Below are 27,298 nucleotides of genomic sequence, written 5' to 3' on the forward strand. Positions count from 1 at the left end.
TTGTATTCATAAAAATTCGACCAGTTGCCACGCAAGAGAGTTGAAAGAGACTTTCAGGTCTATTTTCATTTTTTCCAAACAAACGGACTATTCATTTGCCCCAAACAATGACAAATTGATACCAAATACACCCAAGTGAGAGCTGGTAAATAAGGTCAACTCAGCCACATACAATGAGATACTAGTGTGGGAAAAGAACAAAGGACGAAAGTGAAAACAGTAACCCTAAAAGTAACGCAGCAAGTAAACTGAAAGAAGAGCAGACAAGAAGAAAACACACACACACACACAAAAACAAAACAAAACAATTATGACATTTTTACTGGCATCTGTCCAATATTTACAGATTTATCATTTTTGCCCCCTTTTTTCTAACTGTGAGTTCACAAGGTATTGTTTTTCTCCCTTGAATGTCTTTTAAACATCAAACATTAAAACATGAAATTTTCTGCAACAATATCTCAGAAGGTCAAGCTTTGGAAAAACACTGTTTGTTCATAGTCTATGATTGAAAAGTACCCAGTGAAATGCAAACTGGCTAATAGCTGCTTAGAGCTGTGCCATGAAGAAGTAACATGTTAAGCCTCACTTTATTATTGCATGAAATGTGCAGGCCTTAAGGATTGCTAATATTGAGCATTTACTGAACAATCCTAATATCATCCTACTAAAAGTGGACAACACGCGTTCAGTATGTAAGACATCTCAAATGCACTGAGACTGCTGTATCAATGTGAGAGCTTTAGCTATTCAAAATCTTAAAATGTGAGGATGCACTTTCTACACATTTGCATGCACACATGATTCACAGGAAAAGCCAGCGGCCTGTTTGGCCTCCGAAAACCTTAACTAGTAATTGAATCTGGGTGTCAGCATGACCAAATCCTACTTGACACCCCCCTTCCTTCTCTCCTCCCGTCTTCTCTCTCCCTCTCCGATCCATCTGATGACTCTGGCAATCTGCGTGTCATGTACAATTAAGTGGATCTGGAGATGTAGAGAGGGAGATGAAATTTAAAGTGCTGTAGAAATTAGAAGTGATGAAGTACGGTGGTGTGTGCCGATGGGATCCCCAGTGGTTAGAGCTCTGACACACTGTAGAGGTGACAGGTTTCCTCTGATCAGGGCTGCACACGTGGCAGAGCAGGGTTGTCATAATAATAATAAGTGTATAATTAAAAAAAATGTATACATACTCATAACATTTGCATTTCCAGTGTTTATAAAAGTGGCTCATTGGGTTACATGTTTTTGTGTGGGTTGCTACTCATTGTGTATACAGTAATATTTCATTCGCAGCACATTTCTGTATCTCACTGATGGTTGCTTTTGGCTTTTTTTGGCATCATTTACATTTTTTTTCATGCCAAAATTCTAAAAATGTGTTCATATTTGTGAAAATGTTTTAACCATTTGTTTTCAAGATGCAGTGCATGTACAGGCCATCCTTTTCTCGCTGCCTGTTTCCTAATGTGATAATAATAATTTAAAGGAGACGAATTCTGGAGTCTAAAACACAACATATGCTATCCATTCAGGCAGCTGAAAAACATTCCCAAACATAGTTAGCTGTCAGTTTTTCTTTTAATGAGCAAAATTTCTGACTTGCTAGTCTATATTTTCTTCTTTCATTAAATCATGTGTATGGAGAATGAAAGTAAGCAGTGATAGATTCAAGTGATAGATACTTTATTAATTATAAAGAGAATTTAGGCATTCAGTAGCTTGTTAAACACAGTGCATCACACAGGAGATAAACAGCAAATAGACTGGCTCTTATACAGTGCTTTTCTGCTCTATTTGAGCACTCGGAGCACTTATACAAAATGCCTCATTCACCTATTCACACAAGCACTTTCTAAGCCCAAGTGCTCTGTATCTAACATTCACACTCTGATGAATGCATCAGACTTGAGGTTCACATTTTTCTTGCACAAATATGTTGGCTGGCAGGAAGGAAAACCACAAACCTTCTGATTAGCAGATGACCTGCTCAACCTCTTGACCTACAGCCACCCCAAAAATCGTCCTGATGTCTGATTCAAGCAAGCGTTCTCCTAACTGGGTCTTTCTCATGAACAGGTTTGTACAGCTGGGCGGAGCTTCTGTGCTTAAGGCTAGAGGAGTGTGCTTGAGATGACCATATTAGGAATATCCTCTCTTACCAACAGTCAGAAACTGTCTGAGCTTTTGGCTCTCAGGGATTATTTGTACATGGGATGATTTCATTGTAAAACTAATAGTATATTTACGACAAAAAGAAAGGGAAAATCTAATCAAACTGCTTGTCAACTGTAAATTGTAAGAGCATACGCCTTTGTATTTTTGATTCATGTTGGATTATATATCAGTTTGTTTGATTCATACTGATTGGTATTTGTTTCGATCTACTTACAAATTGCATTTTTCTTAAGACTAATTACATGCCATTAATGGTGCAACCAATAAACAAGCACGTCAGAAAACTAAGTTGCGATCTTTTTTTCTCTGCACACACGCAGACCCAATCCTCTCAGAGCCCACGTCTTTCCCTCAGTGATAAATGTCAGCCTCCCTCCTCCTGAACAGATATCGATGGTTATTTGGGCTTATTTCTCCAATCTGTTGTTCACCTCAGAACGGAGATGGAATCCATTTCTGCCTGGTTGGCAGCGAGGGTGACTGTAGGACAAAGTAATTTGGCTGGCTGGCACCCTCTAGAATCTCTCTGTCTGAGCTGCTGAGCTATCTCAGCCCTATTTCCAAAGTTTACCTCACACAAACAAGCGCTCACAAAAACCCCTCAGATCTCTTCTCAAAGACGCATAAACTGGTCTAAGGCTGAAGGAAACAAAGTGCAGACATTTGGAGAAGTAGTTAAGTTTGATCTGGCTTTTGCAAACAATCTGAGCAGGTATAACAAAACAAAAAGGACATATAATACAAACATTTTATTATTTATCTGCCATTTCAATTTAAAAGTATATATCAAACTCTAAACATTTCATTCTTTCAATAAAGCATGTGATTGATTTTTTTTGCAGGACAAAGAAGAACTCCATAATCAGTTGCTTGTTGGGGGCTGTAGTGTCCAAAAGGGAACCCAGCTGTAGCAACAGAGTGGACCCAGTGGGTCGAGAAATAAAAATATGTGTCATTCCAAAAACTGCAAAAAAAACCCCAACAAACATTTCAAGCCATGTCCAAAACCAAGCACCAACCTCTCTTCAAGTACCACACAGGCATGTTGGAGTCAGGGTGAAAAAGAGTTTCAAGTGTAAGTTGAAGTGAATTAATTTATTTTACATGAAATATTTATGGACCCCTAGCCTTCAGATTTTTACAGAAAAGAGAGGGATTTTCCAAAGAATGGAAATCCAATTTGTCACAGAATCCTGGGTCACACAGGGATGACACACTATGTATATTGGTAATCTAGCAGTTACAAATATCCCATAAATTTGTCCATACAGTTTAGCAAAAGCTACATAGACTCACTAAAGAAATGGTTTAGGTAAAAGGCAAAGAAGTTACTTCAATTAAGCCTGGCCAACAACGCCGTACCAAAAATGACATATCAATAAAACATAGATAATCACAGTAACGATTTGCATTGTAAACATGTTAAATTTATGTTGGAAGGCTGCTATTTGGCAGTGGAGGGACAAAAGTGTATTTGGATAAAAGGTGGAGTGTGTTTCTCAGATCCCACACGCAAGATGTTTGGAATTAAACCTTAAAGGCATCAAGCACCATTGTTATTGTTCGGGTGTTTCATTTGTAAAGGCAAAAAATGCAGATTTCACGAGTCAAGGTCTAACAGTCCAACTCCAGCTCCCTAACTAGCAAGGCACTTTTTGATCTGGAAAAGTAAAAAACTAAAATAGAACGATTATTGTAAGAAAACAGGGAAGGAAGCTCTAGGAGAGGGGAAATTTAAAACTAGCTGAGCCTGCTGCGAGCGATTTAGCTCATTAATGTAACACTGGTGAAAAGTGAGAACAATTGTGCCATTTGACTGTGGTTTTGATTGACTGGCTCTACTTTTTCAACATTCACCTCCTGCTTTTCCCCTGAAAACATTATTTTGGTAAATCCAATCATCATCTGATTGTACTCATCTTATATTGAAATGAGGTCCATAAATGGGATATGATGGTGCCTTCAGGGGCTTGATTGGAATACTAGAATTTTTACTGGAGTGCACATATAAAATAAAGAAATGGTAAATATGTAGACAGTCAAGTTGAAACTGACGACTTTGTTCTGTGTCAGTGTAAAATGTGCAAGGGAGTGCAGACGGTCTCTGTGAGTGACGAGGTGTTTTGTTGAACTACTGTTGGGTGGACAGGTCAGACAAAGGCAGCTCCGAGGTCCACACACCTTCAGTGAATTCAAGAAAACTCTGTGTGTGAAGCACACTTCATCGAGCGTGCCGTTTCAAAGGTCGGTGGTGATGACTGGTGTTACGCCGTGGATGAGCAGCGTAGGGCCAAGGTCCTGAGTCAGCAGCTCCAGCTGGCGCAGGTAAGCAGTATAGCGGCGGGTGTCAGCTGGGGGGCGTGGCAAGTACAAGAAACGCACAGCGGGTTGGGGCCGGGACTGATCCAGGATCAGCTTGTTGACAGCTGAAAGGTAGTCATCTGACACACGTGTGGCGTTGCTTGGGAAGCTGTTGACGTAATCTTCTTCGTTCTCCTCATCCTCCTCCTCCTCAGGTTGCAGCTTCTTCTCTTCCGTAGTAGCATCCAGCTGTTTCTTCCCCCAGTTGCCTTGACGCTGCCAGTGTAGTGCCACCTGCTGATCCCAAGGCACAGGGTGGATCTGAGCCTTAATTCTCAACTCCTTAAGCAGCTGGCTGAGCTTCTCCTCCGGGCCCCTCACACTTCGGCCCTTCTCAACACACAGGAAGAGACGCAGTGTAGCTTTGCGCCAGTCCCGCACCATGTTAAGGATACATGCCAGCTGCAGCAGGAATAGAGAGCAGGTATCCACATAGCTACAGCTGTCTGGGCGTAGGAGGTTGACTGGCCAGACATCCACATACACAGCTCTCTTCCCGGGAGTGCAGGAGGGAGGTGAGAGAACCTGGGCTCTGTCAAAGTTGTTGAAGTATCGAGCTAGTACCACGTTCTTGAGCATCTTCATGGCATCAGCAATGATAGCTACATACTCCTGGGACCCTAGAACCTTTCCGTCTCCAAATTCACCATAGTCCAGTCTGTTACTAGAGCCCCGCAGGGACACAAAGTGGAAGAGAGGAGGTTGCTCAGGCTCCTGAGAAGGACCTGAGGGATCCGTGGACTGAGTGCTCGACATTGACGGATCAATCAGTTTGTCTTTTGGAAGACAGTCATCATAGAAACCCAGGACAAGGGTGTTAGGACGCATCCCACCTGGGAAGAGGAAAGGCACAAATTATTTATTTTATTACCATCATTCATTTCCTATAATGCTGAGAGTGGAAGACTTAGAATGATTCACAATATGTCCATTACATGGCCTGGACTGAAAGTGAGCAAAAGAGCAACCGATGGCTAAAGAAAATTTTTAACAGACCTTATGAAAGCCTGGAGAACTATTACTTAAGACAACTTGAACAAAATAACAAGAAAATCTGGCTCCTTGGAAGCAAAATATATAGAACTAGTGAGTAACTCAAGACTTTTGCGCAGTACTGTATGTTTTGTGGCTCTGTAAAGACCTTTTTGATCAAATGTGACTCTTTTGATATGCTGCCAGTCCTTGCCCTTGGGGCGGGATTAGGGTTATGGTGCATTTCAGGCATGTTAAATAAACACATTTACATAGAAACTACAAGAAGTTAAAATCAAGTGCATTTTGGGCACATAGATAAAAAGTGCAAATAGCAGTTTGGATATCGCAGCTCAATAACTGACACAGCATATCATCTTAGAGTGTTAACGTGTCTGCTTCTGGATGTTTGGGCAGTTTAGTTCAATACTTGAAACTCTGAGTAAACATAGTAACCAAACCACTGGTTGAAGAGCAGGTACTATTTTTTGACAGTCTAAATAATAATATAATATAATGTAAATGTAAAAACATTCATTAGGCATTGGCTTTAATCAAACTGTAAGTACGTGGAAGGAACAAAAATCATATTAGTATATTGATACTTGCCTTTGAATTTAATAATAAGGACAATGTGCGTTATTAATAGGGGTACTGACCAAGTCCTGAAATGAAGAGGAGATGTTGGACACCATGACGTACAGAATCAGCTAAGGTCAGGTTGACAAAGGCTTTGATATTTAGATGGTCCACCAGGGACAACCAGGACTCATATTGGGCCTGCAGAGGGTCAGACGGCAAAGTGTCTGGAAAAAAAAAACATAAAGTTGAATTGCACTAGAAATACATCTGACAGTTGAACAGAAGTGTGCTAAGATTCAGAGAATGAGAAGGAAATGGACCCAGAAGCAGGAAAGCCAAAAAGTAAAAGGAGGGAGTGGAGAAGTGAGTTGACAGAGCTGGAATTAGAGGCAGAGCGTGAGTGAGATGCAAGAGAGCATGCTGAGATATGGAGGAGAGGGAAGAAACAGAAAGATGCAAGCGCAAATGACAGTGTAGACAGACTTGGATAAAGAATGAAAGATACAGGGAAGCACAAACAGGCGAGCAGGTGATCAGTCATCCCAAAAAAAAGCATCAGCATGTATGTAGAGGGCCATCCAGAGGCCACGTCTACAGGCGTCCTGTGGTTGTTTGAACTGTGCTAGAAGCTGCCATGTATTCCATTCAGCTTTAAGGCAAACAGCTGCTGCACAATTGTAAGCATAAATGGGTAGACTCAAAATAGATTAGCAGGGCAATGTGCAAATCCTCAACAACAAACTCCACTTCAGTGTAATTATGTGAATGAATAGCTCGCTCATATTTCTCAAGACCAAGTGGCTCGTCAAGTGAGAGAAGGGCCCTTCAGCGGCTAATGAACATATCATTTTTTTCCACTGTGAAACACAAAGGATTTGGACTGGGAGCACTCCATTCATGGCCAGTCCCGGTCTGCCATCATCTCCCCCACCCCTTTACACCCCACGGAAGACAAAGAAAAAGACAATCAATGACCTTGCCCCTTGAAAATCTGCAAGTGTGTAGAAAGGAGGTGCCTCCAGAGCTTTGTGCGTGCGATTACTTCCCTCGACAGCAGCAGATGAGGCGATGTCAAAGAGAACGGGTTAGCATTCTGAAGAGGTCCATTAAACAATGAACCGCTCAGTCTGGAACTTTGGACTGCATTGCCAACATAGAGGCACATTTCTCACTCATATACTTTCCATATTTGGCCATTTTAAACTGAACCAAAATGAAAGGACTTCAGTGATAGTGGTATATTTGATATATTTTATAGCAATACAGTTGAAGTTCTCAGGGAAAGAAGATTTTTTGTTGCCTCTGCTGCTTTTAAATATCATAATCATGTTAAAATCCTCCAAAAACAATATCTTCTCAGCATCCCATATTTATTTTGCTCATAATTAATAGTCTCTCTCTCACACTGAGTGGGTGTACATGAGAAATGGTGCAGAAGTAAGCCTTCGAATCTTCCTAATGCAAAAGTCACTGGAGAAGAAGCTGATTAAATAAATGAAAAAAGTTTCTCGAGGTTTAAATCGAACTTTGGTGTTCTTACTGAGGTCTCCGAGCTGGACGTGTCCCAGCACGTACAGGCCGCTCTTCTTGATGTCGTTGATGAAGGTGATGAGGCCCACGCTACTGCGAGGGTTGGAAACCATGAGCAGGATCTGAGGTCTCCAGAATTTGACGTGGTCCTTCCTCACGTCCAGCATTAGCAAATACTTACGCACCTAAAGGTTGAAGAGAGACATGTAAGCAGAGCTGTTGGAGAATCTGTGCGTTTTTAACCCCATAAACTCCTACTTCACTAAACCTGCATTCCATACAAGCCTCTAGTTTGACTTTCACTAAATCTGAGTTGTATCTGCAGCTGTCTCATGCTCAAGTCCATTTGAGTCCCACCAAAATAAATATCCAGATGTGACTGAACTTGCAATGACCTAAATTTTAGTTTTTTCACTTAATGTTAATTTCCATAATATCTGATATTGTGCAGGGGAAAAAACAACACTTCAAGCTGAAATTGCCAATATATGTGTTTTGCTCACTTTTCTGTGTCTGTTTTTTTTGGCAGGAAGAAAAATTGACTTTTATTGGTCCTGAGATTTAGCATGAGGTACATTAAGGAAGGTTTCAGAAACTATGAATTTCATTCCTCTACCATCTGTACAGGCAGTCATCTTTAGAAAGATTTTTTAGCAACTTCTTCAACAACAGAAGCCGGCTTTCTTCTAAAGCAGTGGTTCCCAAACTTTTTTTGCTGGGCCCCCCTTTGTTTTACAAGAAAAATATTCTCCCCCCCTTGCGCGCGCACACACACACAAACATCCTCCAACCACACACACCCATATTTTGCTCCATTGCAGTTTATTTCACACCTCAAACATTTAGTAAACAATTAAGCAAATACAAGTAATCTGCAGGTAGTAAGAAAATAAACTACTAACTCTTTTACGCTGCGTCTGCACGTACACGGGTGATTTTGAAAAGGCAGCTGTTTCGTCCACATGTAAACGGCGTTTGGAATCACCGAAAACTGAGATTTTTTAAAACTCCTTTTTTGGGTTTATATGTGGACGAGGAATACGGAGTTCGTCACGCAACGTTTTCCACGTCACGCTGTTATTGTTTACATGAGATGAATGGCAGATAGTCAGATTAACAGTATTTTGTCTCTATCTTCAGGTTTTACACGCTTACATACACACATGCAGTTACTGTCCCTCCATTTAGAATTCAGAGGCGTCACTGTGTAATTATTTTACATGTACTTGTTTTTTTCCTGTGTAATAATATTCAACATTTCTATCAATACATTTTTCAAAAAATGCCTGTGCAGGTGAAACCAAAGGGAAGATATGCTTCACCAGATTTTCTAGTCTTTGGCTTAGAATGAAGTTGGTTTGGAAACATATTCAGCGATGCTTCATCTCCTGCTTTGCGTTTGTGTGGGAGCCCTGTGCTAGCAGTGTCCAAGCGTTGTTTTTTTTTCCCTTTTCATGCTGCGCCCCCCCTGCAATGGGGCCCCACACTTTGGGAAGGTCTGTTCTACAGCTTGTAGCAGTGACCAGTGATGAAGTTCCCACAGGACCAGGGATCCCAGTTCAACTAAAGCCTGATCCACACATGTCCCTGTACCAGACACCACCATGGTTTTGTTGCCATGGATGAGAGGTAGATAAAGTATTTATAGTGTATAGAATAAAGTACTCTATAAATGTATGGTTGAAGTAGTCTCTAAAACTAGAAAAAGGCTATATAACCACTAGTCCAGATCCATCCATTGAATAGTCAGACATGTTAAGATGTTTATATGCATGTATAGATGTGTGTCATTCAGACTGTTACTGTGAAAAATGTGCCCATGTGCTGCTGCTTATGAATGTACACTTAAATGCCAGAGTGTATTAGAATTATATATATTATATATATTATTATATTTTACAATGCAAGCAATCATGCAGCCATCATCAGGATTCACGTTGATAAAATTGGCTCAAGGTACCATTAAGGAAATGTAGCTCAGTAGAACCAAACATTAGGACTAAACAGCAATGATTAACGCTGACTACATATTGATCATTAACTCTGATGACATGTTAAAGCTGCATCCTACGCAGCCCAATTTATCTCTATGATAGAAAATGGTAATGGACAATTCCATGCTTTTCTTCAGACTTTTTGGAGTTTTGAGTGTTAAAACCAAGGAGCAATTTCAGGGCTGAAAAGGAAAATGTGACAAGACTGCTGTTCCTCTACTGACCAATTGGGGCTGGCTGAAAAAGCAAAGACATTCCAGTCACTGCCCAACTTCACAGCATTAAATAGAAATGATTACACTCTGATTAAAAAAAAGAAAGAAAGGAAGAAATACTTGGGTCTGTACAGATATCATCACCTTCAAAAAGTACAAGGTGGGTGAATTTTCTTTCTATGTATTTGGACACCAACAAAGCCTGAAGGAAGGACTGGTGTACTCTAATTATCTGACAAATATTATGGACTGGTGTGCGGTACAACAAATGAAAAATGTTTGTGCTTCAGTTCTGGTGAGTGAAGTTATAGTATTTTATTATCTGTTACTTAACACTAATTAGCACATACACATCTATGTATTTTGAACGTGTCAAGGTTATGGATGCACCTAATAAACCAATCTTGCCAACATTAGTGGATAACTTAAAACTAGGGACGTGTGCGACCAGTTGACCACGCTATTGTCACTAGTCAGTACCAGACGTATTGGCATTTAATCCGATTACTATCATTTTAATTGATGCTGAAATACTTTTAATTGTTGTGTTCTGTTATGCAGCGATGTGCCACCAGATGGAGCATCACTGAGAAATGAGATTGCAGGGAAATGAGCGATTTCCAAAGGGTGGAGGGGCTCTCGAAAGAGGAATTCAATAATTCGAGAGAAGTTCAGAGCAGAGCCGCTGCTCCTCCACATTGAAAGGAGACAGCTGAGGCATAAGGTTAAGATGTTTTAGCCAGGGTTGGCCTACTGGGAGGAGGCCAGGGGCTAGCCGAGGACAAGCTGGAGAGATTACATCTATTCTTACATCTGGTCTGGGAATGCCTCGATGTTCCTCCAGATAAGCTGGAGTAGGGGACTGACAAGAGTGAGGTCTCGGCTTCTCTGCTTAGGCTGCTGCCCCCGTTACCCAACTCCAGATGGGTGAAGAAAACAGGTGGATGATTTATCATTTTGTTGTTTTAGACAGTAGTTGTCATGAATCTTTGAACAGCATTCATAATGCACCACACTTTTCAGCTGCAGTTTATCAGTTTTTCGGATATTTTTAAAATACATGGACTTTTTTTATAGTAAAGAAATCGATTTAGGAACCAGGCACATCAACTAATTCATTTCAAAACCATACACAGAACATACATTACACCCTATAAGAGATTCCAGATGAAACTACAGGATACATATCACTGTCACATATGCAATGATTCATCACCAGGCACGTTCTTACACATGTTATGAGACTGTCCATTTATATCCAATTTTTGGGTCTTTGTGAACTCTGTGTTATCTGAGGTGCTGGAAGTTTTTTTATATCCCCAATCCTGGTATTTGTCTCCTCAATGATACCTCTGAAATCTCCTTAAAACAAATACAATGCAAAATGTTGTTCACCGGATTCACATCCGCAAAGAAGAAAATTACAAAGCAATAGTTCAGTCCTGACATTTGTATGGAATCATTCTGGATACGATGTCTTATCCGTATCATTAATCTTGAACATACCACAGCAAAATTAAATAAAGCTCGACCCACGACTGTCGAAGCTTGGAAAATCTTCTCATCCAAAGTTATCTCCTGGAAGAGGCAAGAACTGGTTGTAACTGTGTGTTTTTTCTTTCCTGTCCCCATGCCTTGTGACCAATGTTTGCTTTGCTACTGCAGTTTACAGTCATGCTGTATATGTCTGTACACCCCCAACCCTGTTGTAAATCAATAAAATGTTGATCACAAAAAAAAAGAAATCAATTTAATATCACATTTCACAAAGAGACTGTTTGTTTGAAATACGACGTGCAATGTTGATAATGTGTGACGCGAGGTGCCGCTCAATTAAGCAGTATGATTCATTACTGAAGAATGTGATTAATGGCTTCAAATGCCTTTGTTTAGATTGATTTTGACATTTTCCATTAATCGATTCACAAATTCAGCTTGATATAATAATAATGGATTGCATTTATATAGCGCTTTGCAAGGCACCCAAAGTGCTTTACAATTCCACTATTCATTCACTCTCACATTCATACACTGGCGGAAGCAAGCTACAGTTGTAGCCACAGCTGCCCTGGGGCAGACGGACAGAAGCGAGGCTGCCATATCGCGCCATCGGCCCCTCTGGCCAACACCAGTAGGCGGTAGGGTAAAGTGTCTTGCCCAAGGACACAATGACCAGGACAGAGAGCCGGTGACCTTCCGGTTACAGAGGCGCTTCCCAACCCCCTGACCCATGGTCGCCCATATCTGAGTGTTATTTAGTTTTAGAGAAGTCGGTTAGTCTAATTTTTCCCCCCCGTTTAGTCAGCTGCCAGGAACATCTCTATTTAGCACACCACCCTCTGGTCCAAATATTCTGGCTCCAAAAAACGGACATGGCAACAGCGACTGCTGCTATTGTAGAAGTTTCAAAATGCCAATCGATGGCATAACAGTAGCTTTTATTTGCAGTCTATGGTTAAAATTGGTGTTCCTGGTATAAAAGGAAAGTTGGGGAGGAAAAAAATAGTTTGAAAACCTTTAAACACATTCAGACACTTGCAGGGTGACTATAAAACAGACAAATGGAAAACTTCACTTGAGAATATCCTAAAATAGTTAAAATGACTTCCACTTAAAAGTACTTTCAGGGTGTGCTTCATTTTATGGACTATAATCACTCTTGTGCTGCAGCTGGAGTTTAGCCTGAAAATGCCTCGAAAAAGCCTCTGACAATAACGACTGTCTTAACAATCCAAGTTCAGCTCAAGCTGCTGAGTTTATGTTTGTGTGTACATGACTATCAATCAAAACTTGAGGATTATTATAGCATTATTATATACATGATTGTCACACTTGTTTTCGTTTTTTTGCTGTAAAACACACACACACACACACACAAAACATGGTCCCAGAGGCAGCGTCCAACTGCCTCCACTCATCTAATCATCTGTCTTCCTTTATCTCTCCATTTTCCCATCTTCTCATCCATCAGACTATCATCATTTCACTGTCGCTTCGGTCTCATCCATCACTTAGTTTCTCAATCACTCAACCCCACTCCCTCCTTATATTCCTGCTTCCTTCTTTCTCTTCCCATGATACCATCAGGCTTTGGTGCCTCAGTTTGTCTTTTTCTCCTCTCACTTTCTTTCCTAAACTCTGTTGTCAGCTGCTTGTTATCTCCAATTGAGATTTTTTTGTTGCTGTTGCTGTCGTTGTAGAATGCTGTGTTTTGTTTTTGTTGCTTTGCTTCAATGTCATCCAGCTGGCAGACCGCCACACTGGTTACTACTCGAGGGTGCAGGAGCATTGGACAAGTGTATGCATGAGCTCAGTAAATGTGCATGTATGGTCTCCTCTGCTGAGCCCATCAGTATAATCATTTGCGCTCTTTGCCTGGGGAGGTTTGAAAGCTCGGAGGGCCAAGCTGAGGCTCATTTGTGAAATGAGTATTCAAAGGGTTTATGACTTACATTTTAGATATTTGGAAATAAGTGCGGATGCACTGATATAAGTACCTCGTTGTTTGCCAGCAGCCTATTGGCATTAAAGATGACATTCGCAATGGCAATGTTTATCTAGAGTGTCAAATCAATTTTGCGCTGGATAAATATTCAAACACATTGTGATTTAACAGGTCACTTAATTTTATAATGACATAACAAAACAACAACAAAAACACTGGAATTCTAACTGACTGTCAGCCAAGCTGTTTTTAAAAATATGAATTACAGCCAAAGACTGTAAACAAAAAGTGGATGTAGTTGCCAGATCTGAAAAGTGATCATTCCCTAATGGCCAGCCCCCATGTGGGATTTGAACATGTCTAAGATTTCTAGTAGCTTCACCTGTGGGATGAAAATCCTTTGTCACCTCGTTTGAGTTATTGTGTTCAGAGTTTTAGAAAATTTGACCTCTAACTTTAACCTTGAAGTTGAAGTCACTGAGATTAATGTACCTATGGTACTAATTTGAAAATCGTACACCACCTGGTTCTCAAATTATCACACTGATGAACTCTGGTGTCAACGGCAACAGCCCGCCCATCAGCCTTTTACAGCTGAGGGGTAAAAAGCTATGGCAGCTATTATATGGATTAAAAACTATAACAAAGGACTTTACATAATTATTATAATAATAACTACACATAGATTGAGTGTTTAATAATGGAATAGAGATTCATAGATTGACTGATGATATGTTAAAATACATTTTAAATATTATTCAACTACTGACAAAGCAGTAATATGACTGACCAGCTAAGTGCAGGTTTAAATAAACCAGTCTTCAGCCCTCATCCATACCTATCACCACCATTCTGGTAAACAGAGCTATCAAGGGTGGCCAATTGAATTACTTGAGAGTAGCTGCTGCCTCAGTGTTGTGTCTTGTGTAAGAGAAACTGCAGAAGTGGGAGGAGATGATACTAGAAGAAAATGGGAAAAGGGGGTGGTGAGGATTTGGAGGAAAAGTGCAATAAGTTAAGTGGTTGTAATCATGTTCTGCCTCCTGACAAGCGAGTGGCAAACCCAGACACCCTCTCTGCAGCCTTGGCAATGACTCCCCCACTCGGCTGTGGGCCGTCCTGGCAACGGTGGGCTGTCTCCTTGAGAGCAACAGGCTGGCCCGCTAGAGGACATGAAGAGCTGGATGATGTAAAGCTCTGTTTGTGTGTATCAGTGTCATAAATGTAAAGAGCTTTGCGGGGGAATAGATGTAGGTGTGTGTGTGTGTCTGCTAAGCCTGATATAAAGGTGACAGATAGCTGCTGTAGGGATGACAAGGCGGCATGAGTGAGAAAAGAGAGAGGGGAAAATGTGTGTGTTTGTCTGCTAAATGCAAAATCATTGGCTGAGGAGAGGCAGCGGAGAACTGTCTGTGTTTGTATTCGTTTGTGTGTCTCTATAAACCTGATAGAATGGTTGCTTGGCAGAGGTACGGGCTCTTGTAAAGCTGAGGGGATGAGATTTTAGTTGCTATAGTAATGACAAGGCAATACTGAGTGTGTGTTTGTGTGTGTGTGTCAGACCTGGTGGAAAATGAGAGCCTGGCTGATGTAGCCCCAGCTGGAGGTGGGACTGAGGTAGTGAATCAGCAGAAGCAGCAGGAGCATGAAGGCGATGCTGGCCGAGGCGTAGATGGCATTGATGAGGAACATCATGATGGCGCAACCGATGATGCCCAATATGCAGGTGTGCCAGGTGAAATAACGAAAGGTGGGCCTGGGGAGAAAACAAGGGTGGTGAAGAGAGCACCACATTAGAATATTAGCCAGCCCCCCACCAGCCCTCCAGAAAAACAGACTGCAAACCTCTGAAGTCATTCAATACTGGAGGGATATTTGTGCTTTTTAAAAAAAATTGTTTTCTAACTTAATACTCATTACTATTTTCTTACTAACTAAATGGTTTTGACTCTTCTAATATTCTAAAGATGAGATATTGCTTTGCTTTCAAATCAAGCCTTGAGAAACGAGAGAAAAAACCCTGCAGGAAACAAACGCAGTTTAACTCTCTGCTCTATGCCTGTTTCTTTTTACTTGTTTCCCAAGTTCATTCAAAAGGAGACCAAGTGTGCTTGGTCTGCACTGAATGCATTCACATAATCTACACCAAGTTCAGATGGTACTATAGGGTATAAGGTTTTTCTGAAATTATCAACCAAACAAATAAGCAGACACTTGTAAACCAACTATAGTAAACTGTTTCAGAGTATTTAAAGTTTAGTTGCATTGAAATAAAGGTGGGTGAGCTCTACAAAGTTCTGGCTGTGTAAGGGGTACAGATTTAAACTGCCAATCTCCCTTTCACAATAACTTCTATCAATAGCAGCATAGCTTTGGTTTGGCTTTTTAAAAATGCAAATACGCTTCTACTGCAGAGCCCAGTGAAATTTGATGTATGAAAAAACAGACATTGCGAAGGCCTACTTTACACTTTAAAATTGACATTTTATAAACAAGGGCAACACAAACAGACCGTCTGAAATGTCTGTAAAATTCTGAATCCCACGTAATAAACAGCATGGTCCATTTGTGCGTCGCTGTTTGATTGGACTCCTTCAGAGGATACAGTCAGACAAACCTTTTGTTAGTGACCAGCTTCCGTCTCACACCTCTGAAGAAAGATTTCCCAAAATGTCAGAATGTTCTTTAAAATGAGAAGGATTTAACAAACCACCAAGGAGTTTAGTGAAACAGCAGCTGCAATGGAATGAAGATTCTCCTAACATGGCTGTACATGTACTTGGGCTGAGAAAGATAACTAAGGGAAGGCCCTACTGAATGAGTAATGTCTGGCAGGAGCAAAGAATTACATTCTCAGCCAGAATAGTACTGCTCCCATTCTCCAGTCAATTTTTATTAGCAATTAGCAGTTGCTAATTTTAGAGTTAGCAACTGCTAACTGCTGATTTAATCAGACACCAACTATGCTTTTAATACTTAAATAAGTACTTTAAAGGATGTCTAATCAGCCAATCACATGACAGCCAATGAATGCGTTTAGACACGTTCACATGATTAAGACAAGCTGCTGAAGTTCAAACCGACCATCAGAATGGGGAAGAAAGGTGATTTGAGTCAGTATTTCAGAAACTGCTGATCTACTGGGGTTTTACCACATAGCCATGTCAAGATTTTTACAGAAAATGGTCTGAAAAAGAGGAACTATCCAGTGAGCAGCAGTTGTCTGGGTGAAAATGTGTTGATACAAGAGGTCAGAGAAGAATGGTTAGACTGCTTCAAGCTGATAGGAAGGCAAAAGTAACTCAAATAACCACTCGTTACAACCAAGACATGCAGAAGAGCATCTCTGAATGCACAACATGTCAAACCTTGAGGCAGATGGGCTACAGCAGCAGAAGACCACGCCAGCTGTCACTCCTGTCAGCTAAGAACAGGAAACTGAGGCTATAATTCACACAGACTCATCTAAAAGTAGAGAACAATTATTTATTTATTCATTATTGTTATATACATATATATATTTATTTTTTCTACTTTCTTTTACCTCCTCAGTTATTTTACTTTTCTTTTCTTTTTTTCCGTCTCCATGCTTACAAGTCCACATATGCTAGTAATTGTTTACAATTGAATCTGTATAAGCATGCTGTGTTCAGTTGTAAAAGCAAAAAAAAAACAAAAACAAAGAGAGAACAGAACATTAAAAAAGAAATTTTTCATAAACAACAATAAAGAGTGGATCCATCCTTCCCTGTGTCAATGGTTCAGGCTGGTGGGATATTTTCATGGGACACTTTGGGCTCCTTAGTATGAACTGAGCATCATTTAAATGTCACAGCCTACCTGAATGTTGTTGCTGCTGACCATCTCCATCTCTTTATGACCACAGTGTACCATCTTTTGATGGCTAGTTCCAGCAGAATATCACATTTTTATCATAAAGCTCAAATCATCTCAAACTTGAAAATAAGATCACTGTATTCAAATACACTCCACAGTGACCAAATGTCAATCCACAGGAGCACTTTTCGGATGTGGTGGACATCTGCCTGATCCAGTCATACCAAAATGATCCAAAATCTCTCAGGTGTGTCCAGTACCTTCTTGAATCTGTGTCATGATAAATTATGGGAGTTCTGAAAGCAAAAGGGGTTCAAACCTGCTACTGGCAAAGTGTAATGAAGAGTGTATGTGCTGTGAAGTAAAATCTCAGGCCTCAGACTGCTTGATAATTGTTGTGATCTTCTGCTTTGCCTAGTGTATAGTGTCACGGTCGCAGTGGCAGACCGTGTGGAGAGTGTGTGGAGGACTCAGGTGCAGACACAGGCGTGGACACGAAACTGGGTTGAACGAAAAGCGAGCCTTTTATTGTGGCTGATGAATACAAAAGAAGCAAACAAGAATAAGGGCAGCACAAGAGCAATAACTAAACAGAAACCTAAACTGGGAAAAACCTATGGTAAGACTATGACGTAGAATACAACAGACCGGGCATGGAAACACGGAGGGTGGGAACACAGACGACGCGACACAGACTGTAAGAAACACAGAGACTAAATACACATGAGGGATGATCAGGGGAAGTGGCCACACATGGGAACGCAGCTGACACACATGAACTTAACGACAGGACAGGAGGAGTGAGCTGAATACACAGACAGTGAATGCAGGCCTTCAAAGTAAAACAGGAAACACGAGACATGAACCGGGGAGACGTAGTACGGGGGGAGGTGACATAACTGACAGCATGAACTTGACAGTACAAGACACACAGACATAAACACACGAAGGGCAAGGGAGACGTAATGCAAGGGTAACATAATTACAAAAAGGGCTGGACTACCTTAAAGAACCTAAGCAAACAATAAACATCAAAATAGGTTAAGCATAACACACTGGGTCACACGACCCAGGACCATGACATATAGTTGTGCTACTTACCATGGATTCTTTAAGTATATATCGTATCAAAGAAGATAAAAACTGGGAAAGAGCCATCTGGAAACTGGACACATTTTTACCACTGCTAAGGGAATCTTTTATACAGCTGCTACGGCCATAAAAGAATTTCATTTGTCTGAGTTTCACTGGAGAATTTCAGTGACACGTGAATTCCCACTTGCTGAGACTTTTGTACTTTCACGGACATGAAATACATGAATGCTTACCAGTTGTTTGGAAAACACTAACATTTAAAGTATGAATTTTATAGAAATCAACTACACAAAATTTACAGGGAATAAATTGTGCTCCTTAGGGTTTATCACCAAGGTCTTTATGCAACTATCTTAGCTTTTGACATCATAACATTTTAATTTCTGCCTCTCATTACCTCGGTTCTGTGTTCCTACCTGATGCTCCAACAGCTTGAGATGCAAATTTCTTGGGGGCAATATACTATTATCTGTCCTTGATTATACTACCTTAATTAAGTCAGGTTAAATTACTTGGCTAAGTAAACCTCATAATGAAAAATCTTCAATCAATATCTATATTTTAGAAATTATGCCAACTTAATATCTGCCATAATTTTGCTAAAGGGTTTTTTAAAGGGTTTTTTTTTAACCAAAAGTGATGTCTCACTCTCACTGTTAGACAAACCATAATTAAACATCAGAGTCATTCCCTAATGTGTGACTTCACAGCAGCATCAAAACTAATGTGGCATTAATGCTGTGACAAGATCAATTAAAACAAACAGCACACATAGATAATAGGCTGCTGCTGCTTACTGCTTTAGACCTTTCAGTGTTTGTGTGATCGGGCATAAATTCTTATATGAATGCATGAATGCATAAGGACACATTAGCTGGCTTCCATCCACAAATACTTGCATGAATTTTTGTGCTAGTTTTAAGTGGAAATGAGTTGGAGGGTCATGGAGTTGGGAACTGCACAGAGGATGGAAATGCTCATATTTTTGGAGGAGCATGTAACTGACCTCGATTTCCCTGCAATAACTGAAGCTGTGTGGATAAACAGCCATTAAAATAGTCCCAGCTGTAATTACACAAAGCAGCTCAAATGACCGGCGGGCTTCCTTCCTGGATTCACTTACAGATTTAGACTCTTTGTAGGAGACAGAAGCAACAACTGCTGAACACAACGATGCAGCAAAGTGCTAAAGTACGGAGAGAAGGGCAGGGGGGTGGGCCCACCAGAAAGCTAAATTAAAAGAGAAGACAAACACAGAGCTCAACTGAAAGAAGCAGCCATGAGGTAGTCATTAGTCTTTCTGTTGGTCAAGCTGTTAAAGGCAAAGGAGCAAAGCGAAATGTGTGCAAGTCTAAGATTAAAAACCTGAAAGTGAAATCTTTCAAAGCCAAAAACTGCTAAGGCAAAAATTTTCTTAGTACTGGCTCAATAATGACAGTTTTTAACTGTGTAACTGAGTCAGTAGATCCAGCCTATTTGCCAGAAATACTCGTGACTAAAACACTAGTAACATAAGCCCAATTTATGAGCGGGATTTACAACAGCCGATAAATGAAAATTTAAAAAGCAGAAGTAGAACAGATGGAAGAAACATCCTTCAGTTTTGTTCACCAGAAAGAACTTTGCAACTTCTCCGTTGGAAACACTCCAAACAGCTGATCCAGGGGTAGAGGGTAAGCGAGTAAATAAATAACTTGACATAACTAATTTTAGGGAAAGATGTTTATGGTTTTTGTCATGAGGTGCACATCAGGTTGGTGAGAACAGAAATAATGAAACGCTCAACGTCACACCAGCTGAGTTGCTGAAGCAGTTTGTGGAGTTTATATGATTAACATAATTTGGGTTAATGATTAAAACTATAAAGTTATAGCTTGGAATAGAATAGAATAGAATAATCCTTTAATTGTCCCACAAGGGGAAATTTGGTATAAAAAAAGAAAAAAGGACTCTGTGTTGACACTGCCAGCTCGGAGTGGCGCCGGAAGAATCTTGGACTTGCTTAGTGTTGTATTATATTGGAAGTAATACTTACAGATTAACATATCAGGAATAATGGAATAAGTTTGTAGTTTAATTTCTTGTGCTTAAAATGTATACTTTTATTTTGATAGTCTGGCAGAGACAGGAAGTTAGGCGAGTTCAGAGTGGAGCCACACAGTTTTTTGACCTCTAAATCTCTGCATCCATTTTAACTGAACTTTGTAAGCCTTCGATAATTCCGGATTCAGTTACTGTGTACCTGTTTTGGACATTTTTGGATAAGGAAAGATTTTTGGATAAGAAAAAAAGGGACTAAGTGGAGAGTCGAGCTAAGGCTTCATTCACTGGAAAGCGACACATACTATTCTCAGAAGCATTTAAAAGAGCAATGAAATAACATGGGGAACTGAAACTCACACCGAATTTGATGGATGGCTGGTTAGCAACTGTTCAAGTTACAAAAACGCTGGTTTCATTAGAGTTTAATGACTAACACTTTAGGGAAAGTTAAGCCTCCATTTTGAAGACGAAACAGTAAAACACTTGAACTTGCTGGAGGACGGTATCTTCTTAATATTTCAGCTCCCTCCTAGTTTGTTCCCAGTGTTGTACCATACAGGCCTTCTGTCTTCAAACTTTGCTTTTATTTCCTCTTGACCTGATCACTTCAGCATCAGCGTTGCCCACAATTGTCTCATCTAATCCTTCTCTTCATCTCATCGAAGAGTTGGTGTAATTACGATAAAAGCTTGCCCACCCGGTCTGCCTCCCCCCTTTACCATCAGCGACGACGGTCCCCTCGTACAGTCACCTCGCACGCTCCCCTTTCTCCCCGCCTCACTTGTTCTCAAGCAACTGATGTCACTTAGCTGACACAGCAAAATGCTGCCAATCAAATCCCCAGAGACATTAAGAAACGCAGAATGATGAAGACAGAGAGAGAGAGAGGGAGAGAGGGCCAGGCTTTAGCCAAAAGACACGTCATAATTGAGAAGTAGGGACAGAAATGTTATCCTTCCTCACATACACTCCCAAGGGGAGGCGAGAAGAAGATGCCAGATTCTTTAAGTAAGAGGTCAGTGAGTTTGAGACGTTACGTCATGCAGCACCCCAACACTGGCACAACACCAGTGGGGACGGGACTGACCTTAAGAAACCTTAGATCATTTGATATTGGATCAGCCTGGTAAATTGCATCCGCTTCCTCTTAGTGCTTGATATATGAGATACCTGAGCAAAGGTTCAACCAGAAGTCAGAATATTATCTGAAAACTCTTCATGCAATTTAACAAGAGAATCATGGCAGGATAAGTTTTTTGCATCATTATTTTTCTTAAAATCTCTTCTATTTTCTTTGAAGGGAATATAGTATGTCCTGTCCTACTAAGGTTTCTCTCTTCTGCTGTTGAATACCTTCATTAGAAAACACACCGTTTTATCTTTTGTCTCTACATGTTCACGATTAGTAAGTCTGAAGTCCTATCACAAAATATTCCCAATCAATTGCAGCTTTCATAACCTAACATCACTAGCAAAGGGGAGCCAATGACAATCTCCTGCAAACACTGGACAACACTGGTGTACAAATCTATGATTCAGCTACATTTCATAGCTGAATTTGTTTGTACTCTACAAACACATCTAGAACTTCAGATCATGCGTGTGAACAAGCTCTTCTGGTTTTCCTGTCAAATTAAACAATAATAGCATAAGCAGAAAAAAATTAGACCGTAACCTTTTATTTTAAACATATTCCAAAATACTTTATCTTATCATAAAAATAACTTCTGTCATTGTGAATACTATCGGCTAATTTACTTGGAAGTATCTCAGTCTCTATAAACATACAGTTCCAATCGATTATATTACCTCAGTTCTTCTATTAACTGCTTTTAGAAATATAAGCAGCAACTGTAAAAATGTTAAAAAAAGAGTAAAGAACCAGACAAAGAGTATAAATCAGCTCTCTCTTAAGTATAAAACTGTTAAATGAACTTTATACAAAAAGGTCATCCAATACAAGCCCTAGGTGTTGCATTTTAAGATAAAAAAAAAAAACAACATCCAAGGAATACAGTTGTTCTTCAGAACCAGAAAGGGTGGTCTGTAAATCCTATAGATCTTCTTACTGCCTGCACATTAGGGTCTATGAAATCTTTCAAGAATAGTGAGGTCACCTTTCAGTTGTTGATCTCTTAATCCATACATAACCTGCTCCAGAACGCAAGTTACCACTGTGATGGACCTTAATAAGATGAAAAACAAGGATTAAAGCTGAAGTCACCTTAACAAGCTCTGAATCCCCCTCATATTACAGGCCTCTGCCTTTCTGTAAGAAATCCTACACTCTGACATATGTCACAGCAAATCACTATCAGTTTCTGTCCCTGTTGTCCAAACTCAGTTCTGAATCAGCAAGTCTTTTGGGTCAGGCTGATATTATGTAGTTTGAATTTGAGTACAGGAAGAGCAGATATCCTACTGTACAGTTTGGTTCCACAGGTTGAAAAGGCCGCCGAGAGAAACTAGTGATATCGGGCTTGACTTCACAAAGTACGATACAAAGTGACGGTGTTCATGTATGAACAAATATCAGTTTAAAAAACATCTGTAAACTGAGTATCGACTATACTGAATCAGTATCATCACTAACTGAAAGGAAGCATTCAGCAGAGGAGCTCCCCTTAATGTTGTCTGAAAGCAACTTGATGAGCTTAATTGTGATCACTTTGGAATGAATTTACATAAATTAAATAAGCAACATGGAAGCTGAAATGTGTAACATAAGATCATTTTCTCTCCAGCTAATTCTGACACAAGCTATCCAAGTCATGTGGGAGTCCTGCATGTTTCTGCAATTAGAGAGCAACAGTTATTTGTAAAACAGGAGAGAGCCTTCAAATCATAATGCAATAATGCTTTTGTAAATAGGTAACTGCTATGCTGATGGATTTCTAGTGCTTGGCTAGACCTGGTTTTGTACTGAAATGAGCATAATGGCCTGAACCAACAACAGGCGGAGGCACCACTTACTATTCCACTGAAGGGGTTTAGAGTCAGAGCCAGAGTGTCACGGCATTATGAAGTGTGATGTGTTCACTTGCTGATACTGAAGTGCATTTGAATGGTGATGGGATTCTGTAGCTTTGATAAAAATTGAATGAACTCCACAGTCGCTGAATATGAATGGCAATTTGCAAAAGGTTATCCACTGTACATTACAGCATCAGCCTTTCTTCGAAAATTGGAGCACTTGATAAAACTCAAGATGAAACAGATCAAACATCAAAGTGTATACCTCAATATATCGTTCGCAGAAGTCTCCCTCGAACAGGATTTTATTTTCAGAGGTGGTGGGGTGTTTCCCTATTACATGCTTTTGTCTGCAATTTCAATGTCTGAAATTTTACACCCTCTCCACCCAAGGAATAATTACAGGCCGGGTTTCACACAGATTTTCACCAAACTCCCAGGTCCTCTTGCATTTAAAATCCAGCTCGGAAATCCACTTTGCATTTTAAAAATATGATTATACAGCTGCTTACTGATACTGAGTTTCATCAGCCTAGGATAGTATGGGAGCCAAAGTTAAATAAAACCAAGTGACACTAGCAAGACGGTAACATGACTCACAAACCAGCAAATAAACTCTCCACATAATATTTGCCGGCAATTGCAAAGTGTTTTAGATATACCTTTCTGAATTACTTTGTCATGGTTTGTGTTTTTTTCCCCAGCTGTTTCACCAAGGTTTATGACCAAACATACATTTTTGAATATTTCCTATTGTAGAAACTATTTTTTCTATTAATAAAAAACATGTACTGGGAATTGTGTGTACCATTCGGCCCGTATACAGGAAAAAACATGGATGTAGCCATTATGTTACCCGCTAGTTTTGGACTCACATTTTGAAGCTTGATCATTAGTGTTTCAGCCGCAGCCATATTGTTGTTTTGAAGCTTGAAGGTACCTTTCACCTTGAAAAGGTGGATGGCTAAGTTAACAGTTAATGCAAGCAAGCTTGAATGGCAAGCTGCATCCATAAACTGCATGTGTGCAAAAATAGACACAGGTTATAAAACATTTTTTTTAAAGATACCTCACTATCCACAGTAGCAAAAACAATTTTTTGTACCAAGCTGTAAAGATGGAGGTCAGTCGGAATCAACCTCCTTTTGAACACAGCCTCAAGCAAAAGTTCCATGTTAGTTCCATGCTAACTTCATCTTACTGCTCTGGAGGTTTCCGACTGATTGCCCCCTACATTGGCTCCTCCCTGTGTCCTTTCATATGCCATATCCAAGTTAGAATCCATTAAGAAGAAGTAGAAGTAGAAGTAGTAGTAGAAGAAGAAGAAGAAGAAGTAGAAGAAGAAGTAGAAGTAGTAGAAGTAGAAGAAGAAGAAGTAGAAGTAGTAGAAGTAGAAGAAGAAGTAGAAGAAGAAGAAGTAGAAGAAGTAGAAGTAGTAGAAGTAGAAGAAGTAGAAGCAGTAGAAGTAGAAGAAGCAGAAGTAGTAGTAGAAGAAGAAGAAGTAGAAGAAGTAGAAGTAGTAGAAGTAGAAGAAGAAGTAGAAGAAGTAGAAGAAGTAGAAGTAGAAGAAGAAGAAGAATCCTTTATTGTCATTATGTAACTGAATTTTATTTGGTAACTCTCGGAACATATCAGAAGAGTCCTTCAACCTCAGCTGAGAAACACAAAAAGTGGCAAGGGTTATTTTTTCCAGCCTTCATTTGAAGAAGTTAAACAAGTTTAAACAATTATTTCCACTGGGAGTTAGATAAATGTAACACTGTGCAGGGAACAATGTTCAGGGAAAGAGCTCTTCTTGTGATATATATGGCTATGAAAGTTGATTCAGAGAGCATACTTAAAATTGGGAGTAAAAAACAGCAAATAGTGTTTTTATGCTTTGTGATTCTGTCCCCTGTTACACCTCTGTGGACCCAAATGAGACTGAGAATACAATAAAGTTTAAAATATGCCACCAGCTCTGAAATATACAAATCAAAGGCATTACATGGGCACTTCCACTTAAAGTCTGCAATATTTGTTAATTCATTATTAACTTATTAACAATATTTACTCAAGGTTTCTCCTCAATTCCCCTCCATATTAAATCCTTCCTGTATCATTTCATATGCCATAGAGTTAAATGTTGATTATTTTAAGATACTATTTAACAATTTTATAGCTGAGCAGGGGGTGGCTCTAGCTCAGGATGTAGAGCAGGTCATCAGCTGATTGGAAGGTTGGTGGTTCGATTCCTGGCTCCCCCCCAGTCTGCATGCCAAATATCCTTGGGCAAGATATTAACCCCCACTGGCTCTCCGATGCACCCATCAGACTATGAATGTTCATGAGTGTTCGTTTGAAAGCACTGACAAGTATAGAAAACAGTGCTTGTGTGAATGGGGCGTGTTGTACAAAGCGCTTTGAGTACTCCAGGAGAGTAGAAAAGTGCTTTATACGAATCAGTCCATTTACTTTTCATGTCTCCTTTAAAACTGACAGTGTTCCTTTTCTGTAACTCCTGAAATGCAGTTTAACCACAAATGGTTGCCATAGAATTTAAGGGCAAACAGTAGAAGGTTAGTACAGGTCAGCTTTCAACACAATAAATGAAACAGTGCCCGTTGGCCTGTAAAAAAAGAAATGTTGGGCAAGTTGAGTGTAAAGCTGCTTGCCCATTTGGGCAAGTCACACCGTTTCCACCTTTTGATTCACCTAAGAAGCAAACTGACTGTTCTTCATCTCATACACATGCACACCTTCATACACCCAGTAACCTTTTGCACAATGCTCAGTCGTTTGCACATTTCTGTTGCACTGTTGTGTCTGCACTGTCTTTGCTTTGGTTTTTCTTTTTTTGCAAATTTTGCAAATAGCAATTTATGTAGTCCTGTGCTGATTGTCTGTTATATGTCATATGTAGCACTATGGTCTTGTAGGAACACTGTGTCATTTCACTGTGTACTCTACCACTACACATGGTTGAAACGACAATAAAGCCACTTGACTTGACTTAAAACTAAAGAAAATGTATCTGTTCATGTGCTCCCGTCTAGCTCCCAGTTGTTTTACAAAGCAACAGCTCAACTAAATTAAAAACAGACTAAAATTTGGCAGATATCTTGTAATTTGCTGAAGGCTGACAGCAGCCACCCTGTCTCTTTCTAACAGTGATACCTGCAGCATGCAGGGGTTAGCCTGCTAACTTTAATGTATTAATTTTAAAGTGTAACTTACACACTTTTTTCTGATACAGATTTATAACATAAAACATATAGATCTAGTTCAAATTATGCTTTATTCTTGTACAATAAACTGAATTTTGTAAGGCAACTTTATATTGGACCATCACCAAGTCAGATCCCTCCATTAACAGATAATGACTCTCTAACAACCTATTTTTTCTCATTCATCCAGACCTTCCATCTGGATTTTTACACTACCCCAATCTCATTTAATAACACAGGCTGACTCATATTTGGACAAAGGACTGACCCAGCTTTTGTTTTTGGAGCTGATGGCTTGTCAATTTACACGTTATTACAAAGACGATTAAAGAGAACACAGTTGTAATTTGGGCATCACATGGCAACAAGCTGGTAAAAGTTTGTTTTTTGTCTAACTGAAGGTCACTGCATCTGTGAGTTCTATGCCTTCCATAAACACCCTTTGGCATCAATGCAGAGCACACAGTCGAGTCCTGATTCTTGGCCAGTGACCCTACCATACAGTGTGTGTGTGTGTGTGCGTGTGTGTTTTACATGCACGTGTTCATGCGCGTTTAAGCCACTAGTCCAAGTGGCTGGTGCCTGTGCAGCATCAGCAGCAGGACCACTCCACGCAGCTGGGGCCATTGCTGATAAAGCTGCGGCCAACACAAGCCTCTTCCCACAAAAACGCATAAATAAAGATAAAGCTTCAAACACACACCAATAAAGGGGAACGCAAGCAAGCGCACACATGCACTCACACATCAGTGATCAGAAAAAACAAAAAAAACAAAACAGAAAGCGTGACGGGGATTGTCAGACAAACACCCAGGCTCTAAAATTGCATACCTTAACTCTCTCTGTGCAGACACATGCACGCGC

General features: G+C 40.1%; 1 protein-coding gene across 1 annotated transcript in view; it reads right to left on the minus strand.

Annotated features, from left to right (window-relative positions):
• Positions 1-4,003: 4,003 nt before the first annotated feature.
• The window catches only part of LOC102205448 (solute carrier family 12 member 9), an 85,994-nt gene continuing 62,699 nt past the window's right edge, over positions 4,004-27,298 (minus strand). Inside the window, exons 10-13 of the mRNA XM_005738327.1 lie at positions 14,844-15,036; positions 7,637-7,811; positions 6,174-6,320; positions 4,004-5,375 (exon numbers count right to left, since the gene is read on the minus strand). Of these exons, the coding sequence (XP_005738384.1) occupies positions 4,420-5,375; positions 6,174-6,320; positions 7,637-7,811; positions 14,844-15,036 (1,471 nt within the window). The 3' untranslated portion in view covers positions 4,004-4,419. The remainder of the gene's footprint in view (positions 5,376-6,173; positions 6,321-7,636; positions 7,812-14,843; positions 15,037-27,298) is intronic.

The sequence above is a fragment of the Pundamilia nyererei genome, unplaced genomic scaffold, assembly GCF_000239375.1.
Source record: "Pundamilia nyererei isolate P.nyererei 1_Seehausen unplaced genomic scaffold, PunNye1.0 scaffold00083, whole genome shotgun sequence".
Lineage (NCBI taxonomy): Eukaryota > Metazoa > Chordata > Actinopteri > Cichliformes > Cichlidae > Pundamilia > Pundamilia nyererei.